Source organism: Patiria miniata, unplaced genomic scaffold, assembly GCF_015706575.1.
Source record: "Patiria miniata isolate m_02_andy unplaced genomic scaffold, ASM1570657v1 HiC_scaffold_2, whole genome shotgun sequence".
NCBI classification, from domain to species: Eukaryota; Metazoa; Echinodermata; class Asteroidea; order Valvatida; family Asterinidae; genus Patiria; species Patiria miniata.
Window position 1 is genome coordinate 1,785,890 of NW_024037058.1, and position 19,970 is coordinate 1,805,859.

A 19,970-nucleotide genomic window follows, 5' to 3' on the forward strand; every position below is an offset into this window, starting at 1 on the left:
GCTCTCAAAAACTTTGGCTCTGTCAACCTTCATTGACCAGCTCTTGCCCTGACCTGGGTCTGTCATTTTGATGAACCCATATCAGCACTCGCCCACGCCTCACCAAGGCGAACTTACCTCACACTACAGTTTTAACTGCATTTTTTCATACGTAACTTTGCAGTGAATTCGGTACAGATTTGGTAGGAAGTCACTGCGAATTTGGTCCAATATCTGCACACACAAAAATAAAGCAAAAATCGAAGTATAACGTTCCATAGCCTCACTTGTCTAGGCTGTGCCCGTGTGTTCCATGAGCACTACACACATGTGAGTGAAAATAAAGTATTACTCGCGAAGGGACATCGGCCAACATGCTCCCTGTTGCACGTGCCAGAGTGAATAGTAGGCCATGCAGACCAACCAATGCTGCTTGTACGCAGCAACAAAAAAAACCCGGAAAATCCACTTCATTGGATAACTACTAAGTGTAGGATACTGACCTGGAATAAATACATTAAAAGGAAGATACTTACACAGGAAAAGAAGTCAGCTTTTGTGACAGAAGTCGCAGAAATCTTCTTAGTTTCTTTCATTTGCCCATGAAGTTTGGGTGACATGTTTTTTGTGTCGGAGTTTAATCAAACTCCGTTTTAACTTTTGGGTCTTACAAAGTCTTAAATTTGACTGTCTGAAGTGCAGTTGAGATAACTTAACCTCAATCACAGACAAATACTATTTGGAGTTTATGGATGTTCCCAGTCCTCCCGCTGACTCAACAAGCACCAGGTGCTCTAGGAAGAAACCAAGTGTTTTGACAAGTCATTCAGGCACCATTGCCAATGAGACATCACCTTTACTGGAGCAAAAATGCTGATGTTTGCCATTGCTCTTTCTTCTTCTGACAAACCTGTTGCAATGCCTGGTGTGACTATTGTTTACTGGCCTATTAGCAAGCATTTCAAACTTGATTCTTATATGATTTACTCCTGGCCTATTCCACCCTTAGTCCCATCTGGTCTCCAGCCTGTTACCGAGATCTCACCCTCCTCCATTCCAACTCCCCCTCCTCCTCCCCTTCCCCTTATTGGGTTGAAACTTTGTGTGTACATAAATAACACTGTAGAGTATTGCATTGATATCTTTTACAACCATGTATTTTGTTCAGATATGAGTACAGAGTGGAAATGATTCATCAGGCAACTCATGACAATAGCAAGAATATTGTGAGAGAATTTGCTTCTGATTTTGAGGTTGGAGAATGCTGGGGGTACAATCGCTTCTTCAGACTTGACTTGCTGGCAACTGAGGGATACCTCAAGGATAACACCTTAATCTTACAGTTTCAGGTGCATATACTTACTTTGTTATCAATTTCATTTTAAAATGTTGGTTCTTCTGTGTAGACTCAACATTTTGCAACCAGGTCGGGTTTTCGTACACACTTTTACCCAACAGGTTCCCTAGTCCATCGTACATGTAATAACTTTTGTTAACTTCTTGCATGTCAAGTCAGCCATGAGCTCGAGCGTTGCAATCATACTGCTTTTTTGTTTTGTTTTTCAGTTTTAGCTTGTTCTGATGTATTGCTTAAATTTTGTGTAGGTAAGAGCGCCAACATTTTATCAGAAATGTCGAGACCAGCAGTGGCACATCAATCATCTAGAAGCAGCACAACGACTGTATGTCACCCAGGTGAATGACCTGAAAGAGGTAAGTTGGTACCCGGTGTTTTGCAGTACTCAACATGGAGCTCAATGACTACTCGCAAGAGGCACATACCATGACATAACTAGAGGGGTGTATAAAATGAAGTAAATTTGTTGAACAAGATAGTTGGAAATTAATAATTGTTGACTTGTTTTGACTGTTTGACCTAAAATGTATTTATGAATATGCATAAATATGTGCTTGGCCGGTATTAAACACTACGTTTAAGACCGGTTTGGATGTCTGATGGATGCTGACAATGACCTGAGCCGAACCAGTTTTATAGTGTTTAAAAGTGGCCAAGCACATACCTATTCCCCTTTTAAAAAAACGTTTACAGATTAACAACAAAAGTTGGTTTAACCCCCCCCCTCAAAAAATTACAAATCCAGCACAAATGTTTGTGTAAAATATATCACCTATATTTGGGAACATCAATTAATTATTTGACGCAGCAGCAACATTCGGTTTAACACAATGCTGAAGTGGTCGTTCTAACACATTAGCTCCCATGTAATTCTTTAGTCTTATCACTTGTAAGTGCATGTCTAAACAGATGACTGTGTAAACCTGCCTCTTGGAAAAAGGCCAGACAGAAGATGCACATGCATATACTGTGAGTCCCCAAAACGTGAAATGCGTTTGTTGGAATGAAAGTGGCAGGTTAGCAGAGGTAGTAAACGGTCTGTTGTTGCAGTCGCTGTTCTTGGACAATGATCATTGTCTTCTCTAATGATTCTTTTGCCGTTGCGTATGTTGATGGATTTCAGACTGTTACCGAAAGGTAATATCATAAGGTAAGCGGCTGACCTAATTACCTTAGAAAGGCTTAAGGTGTAATTTATCATTGACCTTTTCTTTTCAGGTACAAAAGATGCGAAATGATGAACCTGTTCTTTTATGGTACAAATGGGGGGGGGGGGGGGCGCTAAGTGTTAATTAATATGTCAGTGATCTGTTATCAAATCACAAAATGTTGAGGGACTCAGTTTTTGATAGAGACCCAATTTCAAAATCGCATCAGAGAATTTGATTGGCATAATTGGTAGGCAGGGTACACTCTAAGCTTTTACCCTGATATAATTTTTCCCACTGATATTCATGAACTATTCTAGATTTTATAATGTTGTTATTTTGGAACTAATGTATGTACGGAAACTCCACATGTACGTATTTTACGCTTTTACAGTTACATATATTCATTGAAAAAAGCGCCATTCCCGCCTTATATTCGCGTAAGGAGTTCGCTTATAACGTCCGAAGTGCGCAGTAAAACTCTGCGCGGCATGCTTTTCGTGAGACAACTCGACTTGCACGGACGGTACGGCATGCACGATGGGCGCCGTGCAGATACACATTGCGGCTTGGCTCGCAGGGGTACGGTGGCAAGGCACTGGTCGAGTTGTCCCACGGGTGGGATGCATACGCCGGCCAACTTGGTTTAACGTTACCTACCGTGGAATGCTTCGTTTCATCGAGTTGTTTTCCTGTGTTAGTCAGTGGTAGTGTATGATGGAAATATGTTTACCAAACAATCTAAAATACAGCCGAAGTCATGGCAGAGATTTTTGAAGCAAATGTTCAGATTATTTCGTTATTTGTACGTTTTGCAACGCAGATTTTTGTGTGAGTCACGCCGGCCGAAATGATTGCCAGAAGCACATCGCTATGGATAGACATGCTCGGGCAGCAGAAAATGTTAAAAACACACCGAAACTCACCATACCAACTTCAGCTTGGACACATCGATACAATCAATGTCGAGGTAACATTGGAAAAAATATTGCAACCTGACGCCCCTTCCGCGATTGTGTATAAAGTCTATGGAGAGTCAAGAACATTTTTTAAGTATTTCCTAGCAAAATTTGAAATGTTTCTCAGTCCCAGATTCATGTCTTTTCATCATTTTTGCAATGAATGACCTTCATTGAGATGATATTATGAAAAAAAAAGTGGCGCCAGGTTGCAACATTTTTTCCAGATGTTTCCCGATAGCAAAATTGCCAAACAGTATCAGTGTGGAAAAACAAAAACAAGATCCTTTGTTACCTAACAAGAATAGAAAGAAATGGGTTACACTCTGTGGGAATTACTTAGTAGTATAGTACTGTTGTGATGGGATTCGGACTACCTTTTTGTTAAATGGTGACGCGCCAAACAATAAATACCGGCTCGATGAAAAGTACTATTTCTGAAATCTGAATGTTGGGAGCTCTGAAAAATGTTGAATGGATCACTTATTACCACACTTTAATATCTACCAATGTTGATGTACATATGATACAAACTACAACTTTAAGAGGGAATTTGACATCGTTTCTCATTTTGGGGCAAAGAAAAAAAACATTATACATTGTCCACTGGGTTATTGGACATACATGTAGTGCCCTTAAAATGTCATTTTTGCACATAAAATTTGAAATTCTCTTTGAAGGGCTCTTTTTTGTATGTGGTTGGGAGACGACTTCTGACATCTAGCATCATGTCAGGTTTCAGGTTTCAGGTTTTATTTCCATACTATAATGTAAGTTGAGTACTGTACAATAGTTAAACAGTTTAACGGAACTTGAAATAATAATATTGGGAGGTCAGACAAGAAGCCGAAGCTTGTACTAGGTCTGCCCCCTTCACAAAGAATACATGTAGTTAAACAATTCATGATTGATTAACAAAATGAGATAATAATAATAAACAATAGATGTTGTTAGATTAAATTCATGACCTAATAAAGTTACCAAAAAATAATAAGTTACATGAGGTAAATTTACCATCCTTGACTTTCAATGTGTTTTTGATAATTTTATTCGGCAATTAAAATAATAACTTTGCTCTTAATCACCATTGATATTAACCGTAGTGAGAAGTAGTTTCTATAATACAATTTACGTGCTCTAATTAACGTCTTTGGGCAGGAAGATCGGATTTTGTTCCAAAGGAGGGGTCCCTGGTGTCGTACGGTTGAGAGGTGTAGGGATGTTCGAACTTTATTAAGATGAAGCTTATTTGACGACCTTGTGTCGTAATGATGAATATCTGTGTTCTTTACAAAAAACGATTTTATTTTCAAAGGCAGTATATTTTTTCAAAACTATACATTAGAACACACAATTTATATTTATATAGATCATATACAGATAAGGTGTTGAACTTAACAAATAGCGGGGCAGAGTGATCTTTAAAGTTAGAACCATTAATCAATCTTAAGGATTTCTTCTGTATAACGAGCAACTTATCAAGGTAGGTTTTATGAGTATTACCCCAGGCAAGTATACCATATTGAAGATGAGGCCAGGATAACGTATTATAAATTGAAAATAGAAGACGGGATGGGACAAAATATCTCAGTTTTCTAAGAATGCCAAGGTTGCGTGATATAAGTGTAAGGACTTTCTGACAATGATTTCTCCACGTTAACTTATCATCAATAATTACACCCAAAAATTTACAGGAATCAAGTGTCATTATATGCAAGGGATCCTATTTAGAACTTCCAATTTGTTAGTTGTTTTTACGGATTTTTTAGTTGCTGAGAAAGGTCGTCAGGCAGGGGGAAAAAAAGTAATTTGCCCCGGATGATATGTATGCATGTGTGTATCCATGTACTGTACATGTATTGGTATACATGTGGGTATGTACATGTATGTCTATGTATATATGACAAGAAGTACAAAATATTTACAGTGCTCACCGGAAAATTTCTCCCGAGCTTTCGGTGTGGTGCACCTTCTTCAGGGGACTATGGCTTGTTGTCATGTGGTAGAACAAACGTGGTGAAGTCCATGTTCATCCCATCAGGTTGGAGTGTACCAAGTTGGAACATCACACGCTGTTCTGAGGAGCGGCGCTGCGTGTCTGACGATGCCGTGGTAACGACGCACACGCTCATGTCCTTGGTAGTGTGTGGTGGCGCGCCAAAGTGTTGCGCGACAGCCAGGTCAGGTTGTTGAAGCTGAATGCTGCAGAGATGCTCCGTGAACTGATCGGCCAGACGGCACTTGGTTTCGCCAATGTAAAGCTTAGCACAGCGTTTACATGTGATGCAATAGACGAGATTAGTTGTCGTACACTTGAAGTGGCCGCGGATGCTGAAACGGCCACGGGGTCCAGTGATGGACGATTTCTCATTAACATGGGCACAAGTCTTGCATCTAGGACGATGGCAAGGAATAGTTCTGTAGGGGTCGTTGTCTAAAGTGCTCACAGTGTCAGGAAGAGTTGAAAGAGCTACCTGCATTACGAGTCGTCCCACCCCAAGAAGTGCAAAGATGCCATCCCATATAGCCGATTCCTCCGCCTCCGTCGAATTTGCAGCGAGGATGGCGAGTTTCATCACTGTAGTAAAGAAATTAAGGGGTTCTTCCAGCAACGTGGATACCCATCTTCAGTCACCGATGCTTCTCTTCGCAGGGTATCATCAGTCACCTGTTATGACGCCATGTAACAAGCCCCTCCCAAGCAACAGCACTGAATCCCACTTGTCCTCACCACCCGCTTAACTTGACGGTCAGTGATATCATCCTAAAGCATTTCAAGACGCCGCAGGATGATCTAGCAACTAGCGCCATCTTTGACCAATCCACAACCCCCCTCTGTCTCTTCAGACGGAATCGATCCATCAACAACCATCTGGTGCGTTCAACTCTTCCTGACACTGGGAGCACTTTAGACAAAGACCCCTACAGAACTATTCCTTGCCATCATCCTAGATGCAAGACTTGTGCCTATGTTCATGAGACATCGTCCATCACTGGACCCCGTGGCCGTTTCAGCATCCGTGGCCACTTCAAGTGTACGACAACTAATCTCTCCTATTGCATCACATGTAAACTTTACATTGGTGAAACCAAGCGCCATCTGGCTGATAGGTTCACGGAGCATCTCTGTAGCGTTCAGCTTCAACAACCTGACCTGGCTGTCGCGCAACACTTTGGCGCGCCACCACACACTACCAAGGACATGAGCGTCAGCGTTGTTACCACGGCATCGTCGATAAGTTGTCTTACACTTGTAGTGGCCGTTTCAGCATCCGCGGCCACTACAAGTGTAAGACAACTAATCTCGTCTATTGCATCACATGTAAACGCTGTGGTAAGCTTTACATTGGCGAAACCAAGTGCCGTCTGGCCGATCTGGCTGAGCCTGGCCCAAGTAACCGACTCGCCGTGCCGGTTACTCGGGTAAGTATCCCACAAGGCCATGCCACATCCGGCGGGCGCCTCAGGCCGTGTCCGAAACGGGCTTCCACGGAGCATGGAACTACAAACCCTATGTAGCTCTATGCACAGAGCTACAGCTATGAATTATTGTCAGCGCGTCCCCATGTATTTTCACTGGGCGTGGACGTGCTCTAGACAGTTAATTAATTTGGATGCAGCCTGGGAAAAATGTTGCAACCTGACGCAATTTCCGCAGTTGTGTACAAAGTCTATGGAAAGTCAAGAATTTTTTTTCCTGACAAAATTGAAAATATTTTTCAGTCCCAGATTCATGTCTTATCATCATTTTTGCAATGAATGACCTTCATTGAGGTGATACATAAAGAAAAAAGTGGCATCAGGTTTCAACATCCCCCCCCCCCTCCCAGAAAAGCACACAAAAAAGGAAGGGAAAAAAAAGAGAGAAAAACAGAAAAGAAAAGAGGCGAGAAGTCATGTTAGTGTAAATTTAACAGGTGGGGGGAAAAATGTCCCTACCCCCTCTTAAACTGATAAATCGATAATACGTTGAGAAAAACAGGATTTTTGGGGGGAAAATATGTTTTGCCCCCCTCTAGAAAAAATCCTGGTGACGCCCATGTTTTCAGCTCTTGCCTGAAACTTTTCCCGAAACCGTTCCTTATTTAGCTCCACTGCACATGTCTGTCATTACGTGAGGAGCCAGGCGCGAGTAAGGTGGGCGAAGTAATCGAACGCATTCAACATGTGATCTTTTTTCTGTGCGTGTATTATGCATATGTTGTGTTTTACAAATTGTCCGCTGCCTGTGCATGCATGTAGCTACTGGTTTACTTGGCAACCCACACACGCTGATGCCACATGGTATGGACTCTGTTGGCCAATTTCTCATTGGACATGGTGTGAAATTTATTTCAAAATATCGTGGACCTTAAATATTTTCTCCTTGATTAGCGTTTATCTTTTGGGGGTTAGTTTTGATGGCTTCCATGGTGCAATGAAAATAATTTGGACCGAAAAGATGTATGTGATGTGAATAAATGTAGCCTAAGCATACACCTTGACCACATCTATTCAAAATAAACAATATAAAAACGAAAGTTTCCCGATCATCCAGCCCTATTTTTGAAATGGCCCAGTAGCAGTGGGCTCCTTGCACGGTACCCCCTCAACGGTATGACAGGGAGAGTTGGGGGAGATCACCGAGAGAGGCATTCAAATGTATTGCTGACGACATCTGATGCCCAAGCATTTCCCTCATTCGAAATGACTTCAAGTGGTCACATGATCTAGTAGACTGCATCACTGAAATATGTGAATTGTTGCATATGAAAATCTCATTGCCTGCTGGAGTTGTCAGTCACCATTGGTTGATAATGGATGATGTTTTTATGAGCACTAGGAGGATCTTGGATGCATAGCAGGTGTTCTGCTTTGGATTGCTTCATACAGAAGACAGTTTGGAAGAGAAAGTAGAAGTGGTGCTCACAAAGAGAGGCGTATCAGATAGCACAAAGCCAAGGCCTGCATAGATGCACACCAGCATTTCCTAAAAGAGAAGACACAGATTGGTGTACTCAGATGGGTTAACTAAAATGAACTTCAACACTGTTGCACTTGCACTTTTAAAGAAGTATATGTGTGCATCTTGCAGACATTCACTCTTGTGGTGCACACACTCTTGTGGTGCACACATTCTTGTTCTGTGGGGACTACACATGAGTTGTCCCATGGTTTTATGGGGACTGAAAGTCACCATAAGTCGGTCCTAATTTCCCTAACAATAACATAACTTCCCCATAATGAGGTGACACCCCCCCCCCTCCCCTTCACACACATATGCCCATACAAGTGTGTATTTGCCTGCAATTGGGGACCCCCTGTTGTCCCTCTTTTGTTTGTACTCAAACTTTTTAGGAAGACCTCTCGTATGTTTTGTACACAAATCCAAATTGGGAACCTCTCGGGAATTGGGGACACTATTGTCCTCTATTGTTCCACCTCACCTATTGAATGCAGAACCAAACTCACACATACATGTTCACAGTCTTTTTATAGACTAGACACACGGCCGTTCTAGACCAATGAAATTACAACAGCCAAAACACAATACATGTATACACATTCTTTTAGAATTAGACAATTCAAAAGGTAATAGGTCTCATTAAAAACTAGATAAAAATATAAAGGTTTGCTAAATGCTTTTTTGCTGACAGAATTCATATCATGCATGTGTACATATTGCTGTGCTCTTTAACCAGTGTTTTTACAATATTTAAGACTAATTGTGATTTTCTTTTCCCTCCTTTGTTATAGAGACTAGCCATTGAGTTATCCCGACATCAATCAGACAGTGGGAAATCACCAGGTGATGCTCTTTGAATTGCACATTACAGTATATTTGTGTGAATATAGCCTTTCAATAACACTGCTCAAGTTTAGCACTGTATAGACCATGTTAATAAATTCAAAGAAATTACAATTTCTCAGTAGAATAGTTTTGTTACATGATTCGTGCCAGACCATGTGTTGAGACCAAGTTCAGACCATGTGTTGGAATTTGATTGTGCAGATTGCTACCTGCTGCACTATGAATTTCAATATTAATTTCATGGCAAATATTAAGTTTCCTCACGAAAGCGCCTTGAAACTTTCTTTAAATGTTAATTTCATGCCTAATTATCAGATGAAATCACTGTTATTTAAAAAGAAAAAAAGAAGAAAAACAAAGAAACAGGTCTTACCTGAAGAAGACACAACCATTGCTCTATTCTTGTCATCTTTCACTTCCATTTTTGTAGTTGTCATCAACGTCCCTTTGATATCGTTAAGTGCTCTTCATTACAGCCTGCGATTTAGTACTTCCCACTTCGGACAATTAGTTGCTTGTCAAGTGAAGTTGTACTTGCCCCACCTTGACCATTCACACTCCCTATTCTTGACAGTGAAGCCTTGGTTGCCCCATGCACTCAGAAGTATAGCATTCATGGGTCATCCTCAGCCAGTTTCAAGTTTGTCTACAGTTTTCTCAGGAAAGTTGCTATGTAGTATTTTTCTTCATTTCCCAACCCTTCACTGGGCGTGACCTGCTTGCCAGATGCTACAAAACATCAATGGCAGCAGCCACAGGGAAGCACTCACAAAAAGCCCTCATTGCCGGCCCTGTCCAAAATATACTTGAGGATACACTGTATAAGGTTGAGGCAGCATCTTGCAAGCGGTTTCAAATGACTTTGCTCCAGTTGCCTGAGTGTCTGGTCACTGCATATGACTGGAGCTTCACGCTGTCCCCTGCAATGGCCAGTGAATGCATTTCATTTTGCTCACATTTCTATGCTTGCACCCATTTTCTAGGGAGGGCTGTCTATTTTCCATTTTCCAATTCTATTTGAATGTTTGAAACTTACCTATCAAGTTCACACACACCAGTTGCAACTGCATGCCATGCATAGAGCTATATTAAATTACTAGAGCACTAACTCCTCATTCTTGCGTGCGGAGACGCTTTGAAGCCGCTCTGGGCGCAGACAGTTTGAATTCATGTGCGTGTTTGTAGAACACAATCAAAATAGATGGATTGAATTTTGAAAGTGTACTCTAAATGCAAAAAGCAAGTAGAACAACAACTTAAGTGCTTCACGACGGTTTAAAAAACATCAGGGTAATCATCTGCAGTGGGTACGCATACGCGTTGTGCTGTTTGCGTTGAGCAAAATGAAATGCTCATTTGCTTATTGTGCATTTCGGTTTTGGGCGTATCGGCTTCGATAATGCACCTGTATAGAATACGAATGCAGATATGCAAATAGCCGTACAAAATGTTGAGTTTTCCGTAGGTTTGTGTACAAACATGGATGCACCCAGCAGGCATCACTTTGTACAAGAGTCAGTGCTCTAGTAATTTAATATAGCTCTATGGTGCTATGCCAGTTAAATGTTGCACATCACAACATGTGCATGTGGTAAAATTTGTGTGCATGGATTGATGTAATACTGGAATCTGGCGACCAGAATTGGAAGCATTTACTGCCGTAGTCTCACACTCACGTGTATGCTTCATGCAATCTTAAAGATGGGGTGCGCTCGCATTTTTGAATTGCTATGGATCAGGTGCCTGGATTGCATGCACAATACCTGAGCGTGACTCGCACGACCTGTTGCCATGGCAGAATATGGCTGCTAGGGTTCTGAGTCAAACAGTTACTGGGGGGGGGGGGGTGTACCGTTTGGAGTTTATGAGTACCCAACCCTCACGTATGGCATCCTATTGAAAACTTGAAACTGTTGAACAGGTTTGTTCACCCACTGCTGTTCTGAATGGAGTCTCTGCGCTCTACTCTGACGTCTCCTCCAAACCATTTTGGGACCCGCCATTATTTCTACAAGAGTTGATCCTGCATTTAATGGGCTTTAATAATGTGCTACATGAAAACAAAATCCTGGTGCTTTAATAAAAAAACTGCATCTTCACCTCAGTAGGGACAGTTATCAAGTTATTTAAATATTTAAGCACATTAGAATGTGGGACATCAGGACTGCTTTAAAATCACATTTATCAAATAATAATTGAGCTGAATTGCACTGAATTCTTCTACTTATCACTATTCACCATGGTGTAACCACAGCAGTTGTGGGTTAAAAAAATGGCAGTAACTTAAGCTCCATATTTTATACATGCAGGGTTGGCTTTATCTACCGGTAGTCCTTGCAAAATGATTACAGAGGGTACTCTAACAGGAGTCACCACACCCCATATGATATGGGTTTGCCAAGACTTCTGATACCAAGATCCACCAGTACTTAGCCAACTTTGACCATGTTTGCTAATGTTCATTTTGATTAATAACTCATCAGAAATACATTCCCTCAAGTGTCAGTGTAAGCCTGTCATTAACATGCGTTCAAATAGCACAGCCAGGTAGTTCTGGAATTCACCTACACATTATTTCGGACATGGTTCTTTGCCAGAGTACATCAATGTGAGGAGTATGGCAAGCAACAACAGCTGCATTTTCATAATAACCCTGAAGTAGTGCATGTGTCATAAAGCAGATTAAATTTAAGCTGTCAGGCATAAATTGAATGCGATGAACTTGTACTTAAGTTGATCAAATTTCAAAGGAGGAACAGATGAAGAAAATCTGCAAATCCACATTGTTGTGAAAGTTTGCATTTTTGTTTATTGGCAGCAAGGTTATGACATGCTGCAGTCTTTTTAGAGATGACATCTGAAAATAATGTCTCCTTTCAAACAATGCTGTTGAAAACACTATGTTTACAAATTGAACGCAACTAAAGTCTTGTGTTTGTGAGGTTGAAAATAAGGAGACAAGAACAAAAGGTGAAAAGCAGGCATTTGCTCAATACACCCTTTAAATACAAGATGTTCACTTTCATGTTCAGCGTGTTCCCATTTGTTTTCGTTTATTAGATCATGATAGACGGAACAGCCACTCAGAGCAGTCACGTAGCAGATTTAGATCAGTCCGTGCAACTGTTGCCATAGCAACTGACAAAGAGTCTCCAAACAGGAAGAATGAGAAAACTGTGTCAGAACATGATGAAGATGCACAGGTACAATACTTATCATCAGTTCACTATTTTTCACAGGCTGAAGCAGTAATTTGGATTTGGGAATATTATGGCATTTTATAACATGAATGCTATACTTCTGAAGCAAAGAAACAAAGCATAGTTGTAGAATTGACATTGCCTGTGTGCTTGTAATTTCACCAGTAATGTAACTTATTGACTAAGCTCACTTTATGAGAGATGGTCTGTTAAAAGTTTTTTACCCCTCAGCCGAGAGGCTCGAGGGGTATTGTCATCACCTACAGCCAAAAGGTCAAAGGTCAAGGTCACTGTGGTGAGTTAAAAGGTAAATGGTTTATGGATGATAATTTGAGTTAGAAATGAGATTTTAGTGTCTAACTTAGGTAGGGGGTTGCCCTTGGGTACAGGCAAGTTGGGATTGGTTTTGGGGTCAAAGGTCAAGGTCACCGTGGTGAGTTAAAGGTAAATGGTTTCCGGATGATAACTTCAGTTAGAAATGAAATTTTGGTGTCTAACTTCGGTAGAGGGTTGCCCATTGGAACAGGCATGTTGGGATTGGTTGTGGGGTCAAAGGTCAAAGGTCAAAGTCATGTTGAGTTAAAGGTTAATGGTTTCCGGATTATAACTTGACTCTGGCTGAGGGGTTTCAACAGCAACGCTGTTATTTTTGTGTGTGTGTCATTTCTATGTGTGTGCTGAAACTATATTCCAGCAGATTTGATTTTCAGTAGAGAATCTATCTTCTTTTTTTAATTGAGGCTTTTACTAACTTTTATATTGTGGCAACAATCCTCAGTCATGATGAGAGGTACAGGGAAATTTGCCCCTACTCCCCCCCCCCCCTCCTTCATTCCCAACTAGCTTTTAGAGACTGAACATGCAGGGATGTAACTCCTCGGGCAATGCTGCGCTTTGGCCTTTTTTATTATTATTACTAGTCATACTTCTGGCACAACCTAAATTTGTCTGAGCAGTAAATCTTTTGACTGAATTCCATATTCCTGTCAGCCCTTTGTATTGCATAATACTGGGATGTCAACCCCAGCAACTTCACTTGGAGGTCCTTGAAGTTCCTGCAAATGTTACACCTCCCTTCCATTTCTGCATACTGTCCACTTGCAGTTCCATTGAACTGACCTCGGTTCTAGCCCCCATAATGGATCGAACTAAATAATTAATGAAGAACTTACTTACAAGGCTAAAACTTTATTGGTGTAATATAAATGTATTTATTTTTACTTTACTTTTACTTTAAAAAGATATTGGTAAAACCTCTGGAGGTAAAGTCTTATTTTTTTGTTTTATTCTTAGTTGTCTGAATGTGAGATCAGTATTTGTGGGTCCTCTTCAACATCCTTGGATGACGGAGCTAATTCTGATGCTGAAAATAGCTTGGAAGAAAATGATATTGATGAAGAGACAATGTCCCTAGAAAACGATGTAGACCACAGCAGATTGATAGACTCCAGAACCCAGGTAGAGTGTCTGGTTGGCCAGGGAGCTCAAGGAGGCTCAGATGCTAGCATAAGCCTTGGACATCTTGAGGGTCAGCAAGGGGAAGAGATCTTACAGACATTGAGGAATGAAGAAGCCATGCTTTTACAATTGCTGGACTTAAAGGACAGACCAATTGGAGCAGGAGATAGCTTGTGGGGGTTTCTGCCAAGACCACCATACAAGATTCGCCATAGTAAGTTGTCTAGTTCTTGTGTTTTGTTTGGTTGATTGATTTTGGGTAAATTGTCAGACTACAATGCCTTTGAGTAACATTAGGGGTAGGCGTTACAGGGCTGTGTTTTGGTAACCCTCTCAGATTTTGCAGTGTTGACTAATTTTGCATTGTGCATGTGCTATAGAATTTCATGCTGGAAGTGTTTCCTATTTCAGCCCGCATTAATGTTCCATGTGCATAAGCAACACATGGGTACTCAGTTTTTTGTTCATAAATGGTAAGTGGAGTAGACATCTCTGAATTAGACAAAAATACAGGTCCATTTTAATGCTTTTGAGTTTTGCTCAAAACGAAGACAGGACTGATATCAAATACCTTGTGAAACTAGTTTGCGTGAAATGTACCGGTATCATTTGGAAGAAAACTGCTGCAAACTGCTTTCTGACTGGAAATATACAAATCTAAAAAATAATGCGGCACGACATTGCGAACTGCACAAGTTCTTCTTCAGAGTTAAAATGACCAAGGTACAGGAAACAAACATGTAGGGACTCACAAGCATGCAGGGTTGGCAGGAGAAACACAAAAGGGATTGATTGGGAGGGGGGACACCAGTGTGGATGAAGATGAAGTGGAAAGACTTACAAAGGACAGATTCAGTTGGGGAGGACAGACCAATGTAGAGGAAGATGAAAGGGAAGGAGTGGAAATCTGAACAAAAGAGTGTGATGGGGGTAAGAAACAAAAGGGTGCAGAGGAGCAAGGAGTGCAAAACTTTGAAATGGATAAACTAAGGTAATAATGGGGGAGGGGGGAGCAGATGGATGAGACACAGGGTAAAGTTGAAAGGGAGGACAACATGGGGGGGATGGGGGAATACACCCCCAACAGGTGTGGGCAATGGAATAATCTGTAACAAATGACAATACAGGAAGATAGGCAATGGTTAATCATTCCTAGTTTGATGTTGAGCTATGTGGTTGAACAGTCCGAAGACCATTCATCCACACATTCTTCCTGCTGAAGCGAAGTGAGTCCTTGCTATGGCTAAGTGATTTTATGCCCTGGTAAATCATATCAGAAATGGAATGATTAGGTAGGTTGAAGTGGCAATCAACAGGGGTGTCCAGTCTCTTGGTGTTGACAGATGATCGATGACCGTAGAAAGGCTTCTTGATCTCACCAACATACTGCACTTCACAAACCCTGCAAGATATGAGATATACAGAGATCAAACTTTTCAGATTTTAATCCGAAAACTGACTTTTTGACTTTTCCAATAACATTTCCGATTTTTGTATGATTTATCCCACAAAATTTGATTTTTTATCGCTTTTTCCACAATGTGTGATTTTATTTAAAACATAATTTTGAAGAAAATTTGATGAAAAAGTCGATAAAAACAGCACGTAAAAAATCATCGCGAGCATAGTTTTAATCTCTTTCACCAGTCGTTAATGGAGTGTTTCTATGGTTGCCAACACTGTTCGGAGCCTTTTCCGGCTGAATTGAAGGTTAAACATTGACCTGTGACATGTGTGACATGGAAAAATCACTGCGTCACACGGACAGTGTGTGGTGCGTGCGTGCCCAGCTAGCATATGCAACGGTACCACAGTACAACCGGGTATGGGTAGCCACAATGAATAAAATCCAACGTGCGATTTTCGGAGGTTTTAGATTTAGTTGTACAAAATGCAATGCTTTAATAATCACAATGGCTTACATGTATATCTTGAGGATGGCGAAGAGAGCACAATGTAAGTGATGTATTTCACTGGCAGTTGTTGGAAGAAAAAGACGATAATGCCCGATTTTTCCAACGTACGTTAGTGGAGTTTGGTTGAATAATTATGGAGGAATAAATATCGTGGACATGATTGAATATTGTCATGAATGGTGCCCTTGTCTTTCGGACTTTCTCTTCAACTTTCTCAAGTAAGAAATTAACTTCTTTGTAGATAACTTTGTCGCTCTGAGCGTAATTTAAGCTTGTTCATTTTATTAACACACTGAAGATTTTTCTCATTGTAAAATTTACAGGGGGCAGTGTCCGGAATTTGGGCAAGAAGTGTATTGTACATATATGTGTGTACATGTACATGTGTAACTGCAGAGCGACCCAGATTTCAACACGTATTTTTGTTCGGCCTATTTTCCCATTTTTTTCCCCATATGCCAGTTTCATCTCTAGATATATGATATTAGATGTGTTGCAAGTGATGTTACCAATGGTTCTGTGAGTAGTGCCAGAAAAAGGGCCAGAAAAGGAGTCAGACTCCTGGATGTGGATCTGGCAACAAACCAAACAAACATCCAGGACTACACTTAGAAGTACCATGCTTGGTGGGAGGGGATGCATCTAAGGTAGGGATGTCAGCTTCAACAATCAGGTCTCGTAGATTGCGCGGGCACCTGTAAGCCAACACCGGTTGTCAGGTATGGCGCGGGCAATCCTTTCCATGGAACTATCAAGTTCACATTACTAAGTTCATCAGGCCCATTTTATGGACGTCACCATCCTCAAGGAAGACAACCCAATAACCATTGATCTCTATTCTAAACCCACAGACACCCACTAGTACCTCCACTCCTTCAGCTGTCACCCTAGGCATTGTTAGAGGGGTGAAGAACTTGTTCTAATGATTTTTTATTTCTCTGATGATGCATAGGTTTTAATAGTTGCCAGGGGTCACAGCTCCCGCCAAGTTTATTGTGCTATTGCCAGAGCCAAAGCTATCCCTAGAAATTTGGCTCTCCAAGAAAAGCCCCCCCCCCTCCCACCAAGCATGGTACTTCTAAGTGTAGTTCCAGATGTGTTGTTTGGTTTTGTTGCCCGATCCACATCCAGGAGTCTGACTCCTTTTCTGGTCCTTCTTTTGGCACTACTCACAGAACCATTGGTAACATCACTTGCAACACCTCTCATGTCATATATCTCATCTCTAGCAGGGTTTGTGGAAAGCAGTATGTCAGTGAGACCAAGAAGGCGCTTAAGAAGCGATTCTGTGGTCATCGATCGACTGTCAACACCAAGAGACTGGACACCCCTGTTGGTCACATTCTGACTGGAACAGCAGAACAAATAAATGACTCTATTAGGACACCAAGATTTGCAAACTGTAAAAAGATAATGTAATTAAATTCCAAATGTCTATTTACATATATTCTGGATTTCTTTCACCTCCTAAAGAGTATTATAACTTCAAACCCACCACCACATATGTACATCGGTTCCGCGCTCTGTCTGAAGGGTTTCAATTTAATACAATGTTGGTACACCTAGTGTCCTGACTCAGTTACACTTGACGGTCCTATGCAGCCAGTTATCCCTCGACCGGGAGTCAAACTTGTCCTCCAAATGCACGTACGGGTACTCGATGGCTATCCTGGGCACACAGACAGGGGGATATCCACACAGGAGAGTATCCACAAAGGACGGTGTCCTCACAGGACGGTATCCTCACAGGACAAGGTCCACACAGGATGGGGTCCACACAGGACGGGGTCCACACAGGACGGGGTCCACACAGGATGGGGGTCCACACAGGATGGGGGTCCACACAGGATAGGGTCCACACAGGATAGGGTCCACACAGGATAGGGTCCACACAGGACGGGGTCCACACAGGATGGGGTCCACACAGGACGGGGTCCACACAGGACGAGATCCACACAGGACGGGGTCCACACAGGATGGGGGTCCACACAGGATAGGATCCACACAGGATGGGGGTCCACACAGGACGGGGTCCACACAGGACGGGGTCCACACAGGAATGGGTCCACACAGGACGGGGTCCACACAGGACGGGGTCCACACAGGACGGGGTCCACACAGGACGGGGTCCACACAGGATGGGGGTCCACACCGGATGGGGGTCCACACAGGACGGGGTCCACACAGGACGGGGTCCACACAGGACGGGGTCCACACAGGACGAGATCCACACAGGACGGGGTCCACACAGGACGGGGTCCACACAGGATGGGGGTCCACACAGGATGGGGGTCCACACAGGACGGGGTCCACACAGGATGGGGTCCACACAGGACGGGGTCCACACAGGACGAGATCCACACAGGACGGGGTCCACACAGGACGGGGTCCACACAGGACGGGGTCCACACAGGACGGGGTCCACACAGGATGGGGGTCCACACAGGATGGGGGTCCACACAGGATGGGGTCCACACAGGACGGGGTCCACACAGGACGAGATCCACACAGGACGGGGTCCACACAGGATGGGGGTCCACACAGGATAGGATCCACACAGGATGGGGGTCCACACAGGACGGGGTCCACACAGGACGGGGTCCACACAGGAATGGGTCCACACAGGACGGGGTCCACACAGGACGGGGTCCACACAGGACGGGGTCCACACAGGACGGGGTCCACACAGGATGGGGGTCCACACCGGATGGGGGTCCACACAGGACGGGGTCCACACAGGACGGGGTCCACACAGGACGGGGTCCACACAGGACGAGATCCACACAGGACGGGGTCCACACAGGACGGGGTCCACACAGGACGGGGTCCACACAGGACGGGGTCCACACAGGACGGGGTCCACACAGGACGGGGTCCACACAGGACGGGGTCCACACAGGACGGGGTCCACACAGGACGGGGTCCACACAGGAAATCACTGGGAGAGTATGTGATGCAGTTCCATACAGGAAAATTCCCTTGGACAAATTAGCTGCCACATGTAGTGCCAAACAGACTATACCGGTACATGTAGGTCCCTAAGGGCAGAGTCCCCTTAGACCAGGCGCGGTTCTAGAGCCAATATTTTGGGGGGCTAGCAGGGTGGATCCAGAATTTTTTTTCACGGAGGCGGGCTGAAGTTTAGACCGGTTATTTTCTTTGGACACTTAGGCCTCCGAAAATCAATACGTGGGGGTGGGGGGGGGGGTGAGCTGAGCACTGATAAAATTCTACAATCAGGCACACTACATTAACTAAAAGTGTACAAATGCACCCTTCTCATGACAATTTATTTAGGGGGAGACCGTTCGCGTCACATTCTTACATTTTGCAAGTGCCATTTTTTTTAATGGATATTTGGGGGGGGGGGGGGCGATTGGTCATTCACAACAAATGCCCCCCATCTGTGGAATAGGCTACCGGCAGCAATCCAATCTGCTGATACCTTGGACATTTTTAAAGCCTACTTGAAAACTCATCTTTTTAAGCATTACTTTTGTATCACTTAAGTTAATTGTTTAGTTTTTAATTAGTTTAATTGATTGTTTTTAAAACTGGTATTATCAGTCTTTCTTAATAACCTGTGGATTTTTAATTGTACAGCGCTTTAAGATGTCTTTGTGACATGGAAAGTGTTTTTTTAAATAATTCATTTTATTGTTATTATTGTTCCCGTTGCCCACACCTCTTGGGTGTATTCCTCCCCCCATGCTGTCATCCCCTTTCAACTCATCCATCTGCTCTCCCCCATTATTACCTTAGTTTATCCCTTTCACAGTTTTGTACTTCTTTCTCCAGTCCCTACATATTTGTTTCCTGTACCTTAATACCTTTGGTCATTTTGCCTCTGAAGTTCCCATTGTCAGGCCGCATTAACTTTTTTGCTGTTTCACCAACCGGCCGAAACAGCCTTTGCTAGATGTTTTCGTTTTGGAAGGCACTTTGGATACTAAAATCAATCAGATTGTCTTTATACGCGACACACACTTAGACCAGCATCTCAAGATGTGTGCCGAACATTTACCAGTGGCCTACCTGAGGGGGGGGGGGGGCACTATTTGACCTAGGTGATACGTATGTGGCCTATTTTTCGTGTAGTATAATAAAGGTGTAAGTGGCCACCAACGTCATAAATATTAATAGATTTAGTCTTTTGCTGGAA

The 19,970-nt window shown here is 42.7% G+C and overlaps 1 protein-coding gene across 5 annotated transcripts in view; it reads left to right on the plus strand.

The window, feature by feature from the left end:
- The window catches only part of LOC119726984 (E3 ubiquitin-protein ligase TRIM37-like), a 122,902-nt gene that overhangs the window by 66,589 nt on the left and 36,343 nt on the right, over nucleotides 1-19,970 (plus strand). For all 5 annotated transcript variants that reach the window (XR_005270877.1, XM_038198843.1, XM_038198841.1 and 2 more), the window contains exons 12-16: nucleotides 1,148-1,328; nucleotides 1,585-1,692; nucleotides 9,180-9,231; nucleotides 12,295-12,437; nucleotides 13,728-14,106. Coding sequence is in view for 4 of the 5 variants with exons in the window: in XM_038198843.1 (XP_038054771.1) it covers nucleotides 1,148-1,328; nucleotides 1,585-1,692; nucleotides 9,180-9,231; nucleotides 12,295-12,437; nucleotides 13,728-14,106 (863 nt within the window). In the remaining variant the exon portion in view is untranslated. The remainder of the gene's footprint in view (nucleotides 1-1,147; nucleotides 1,329-1,584; nucleotides 1,693-9,179; nucleotides 9,232-12,294; nucleotides 12,438-13,727; nucleotides 14,107-19,970) is intronic.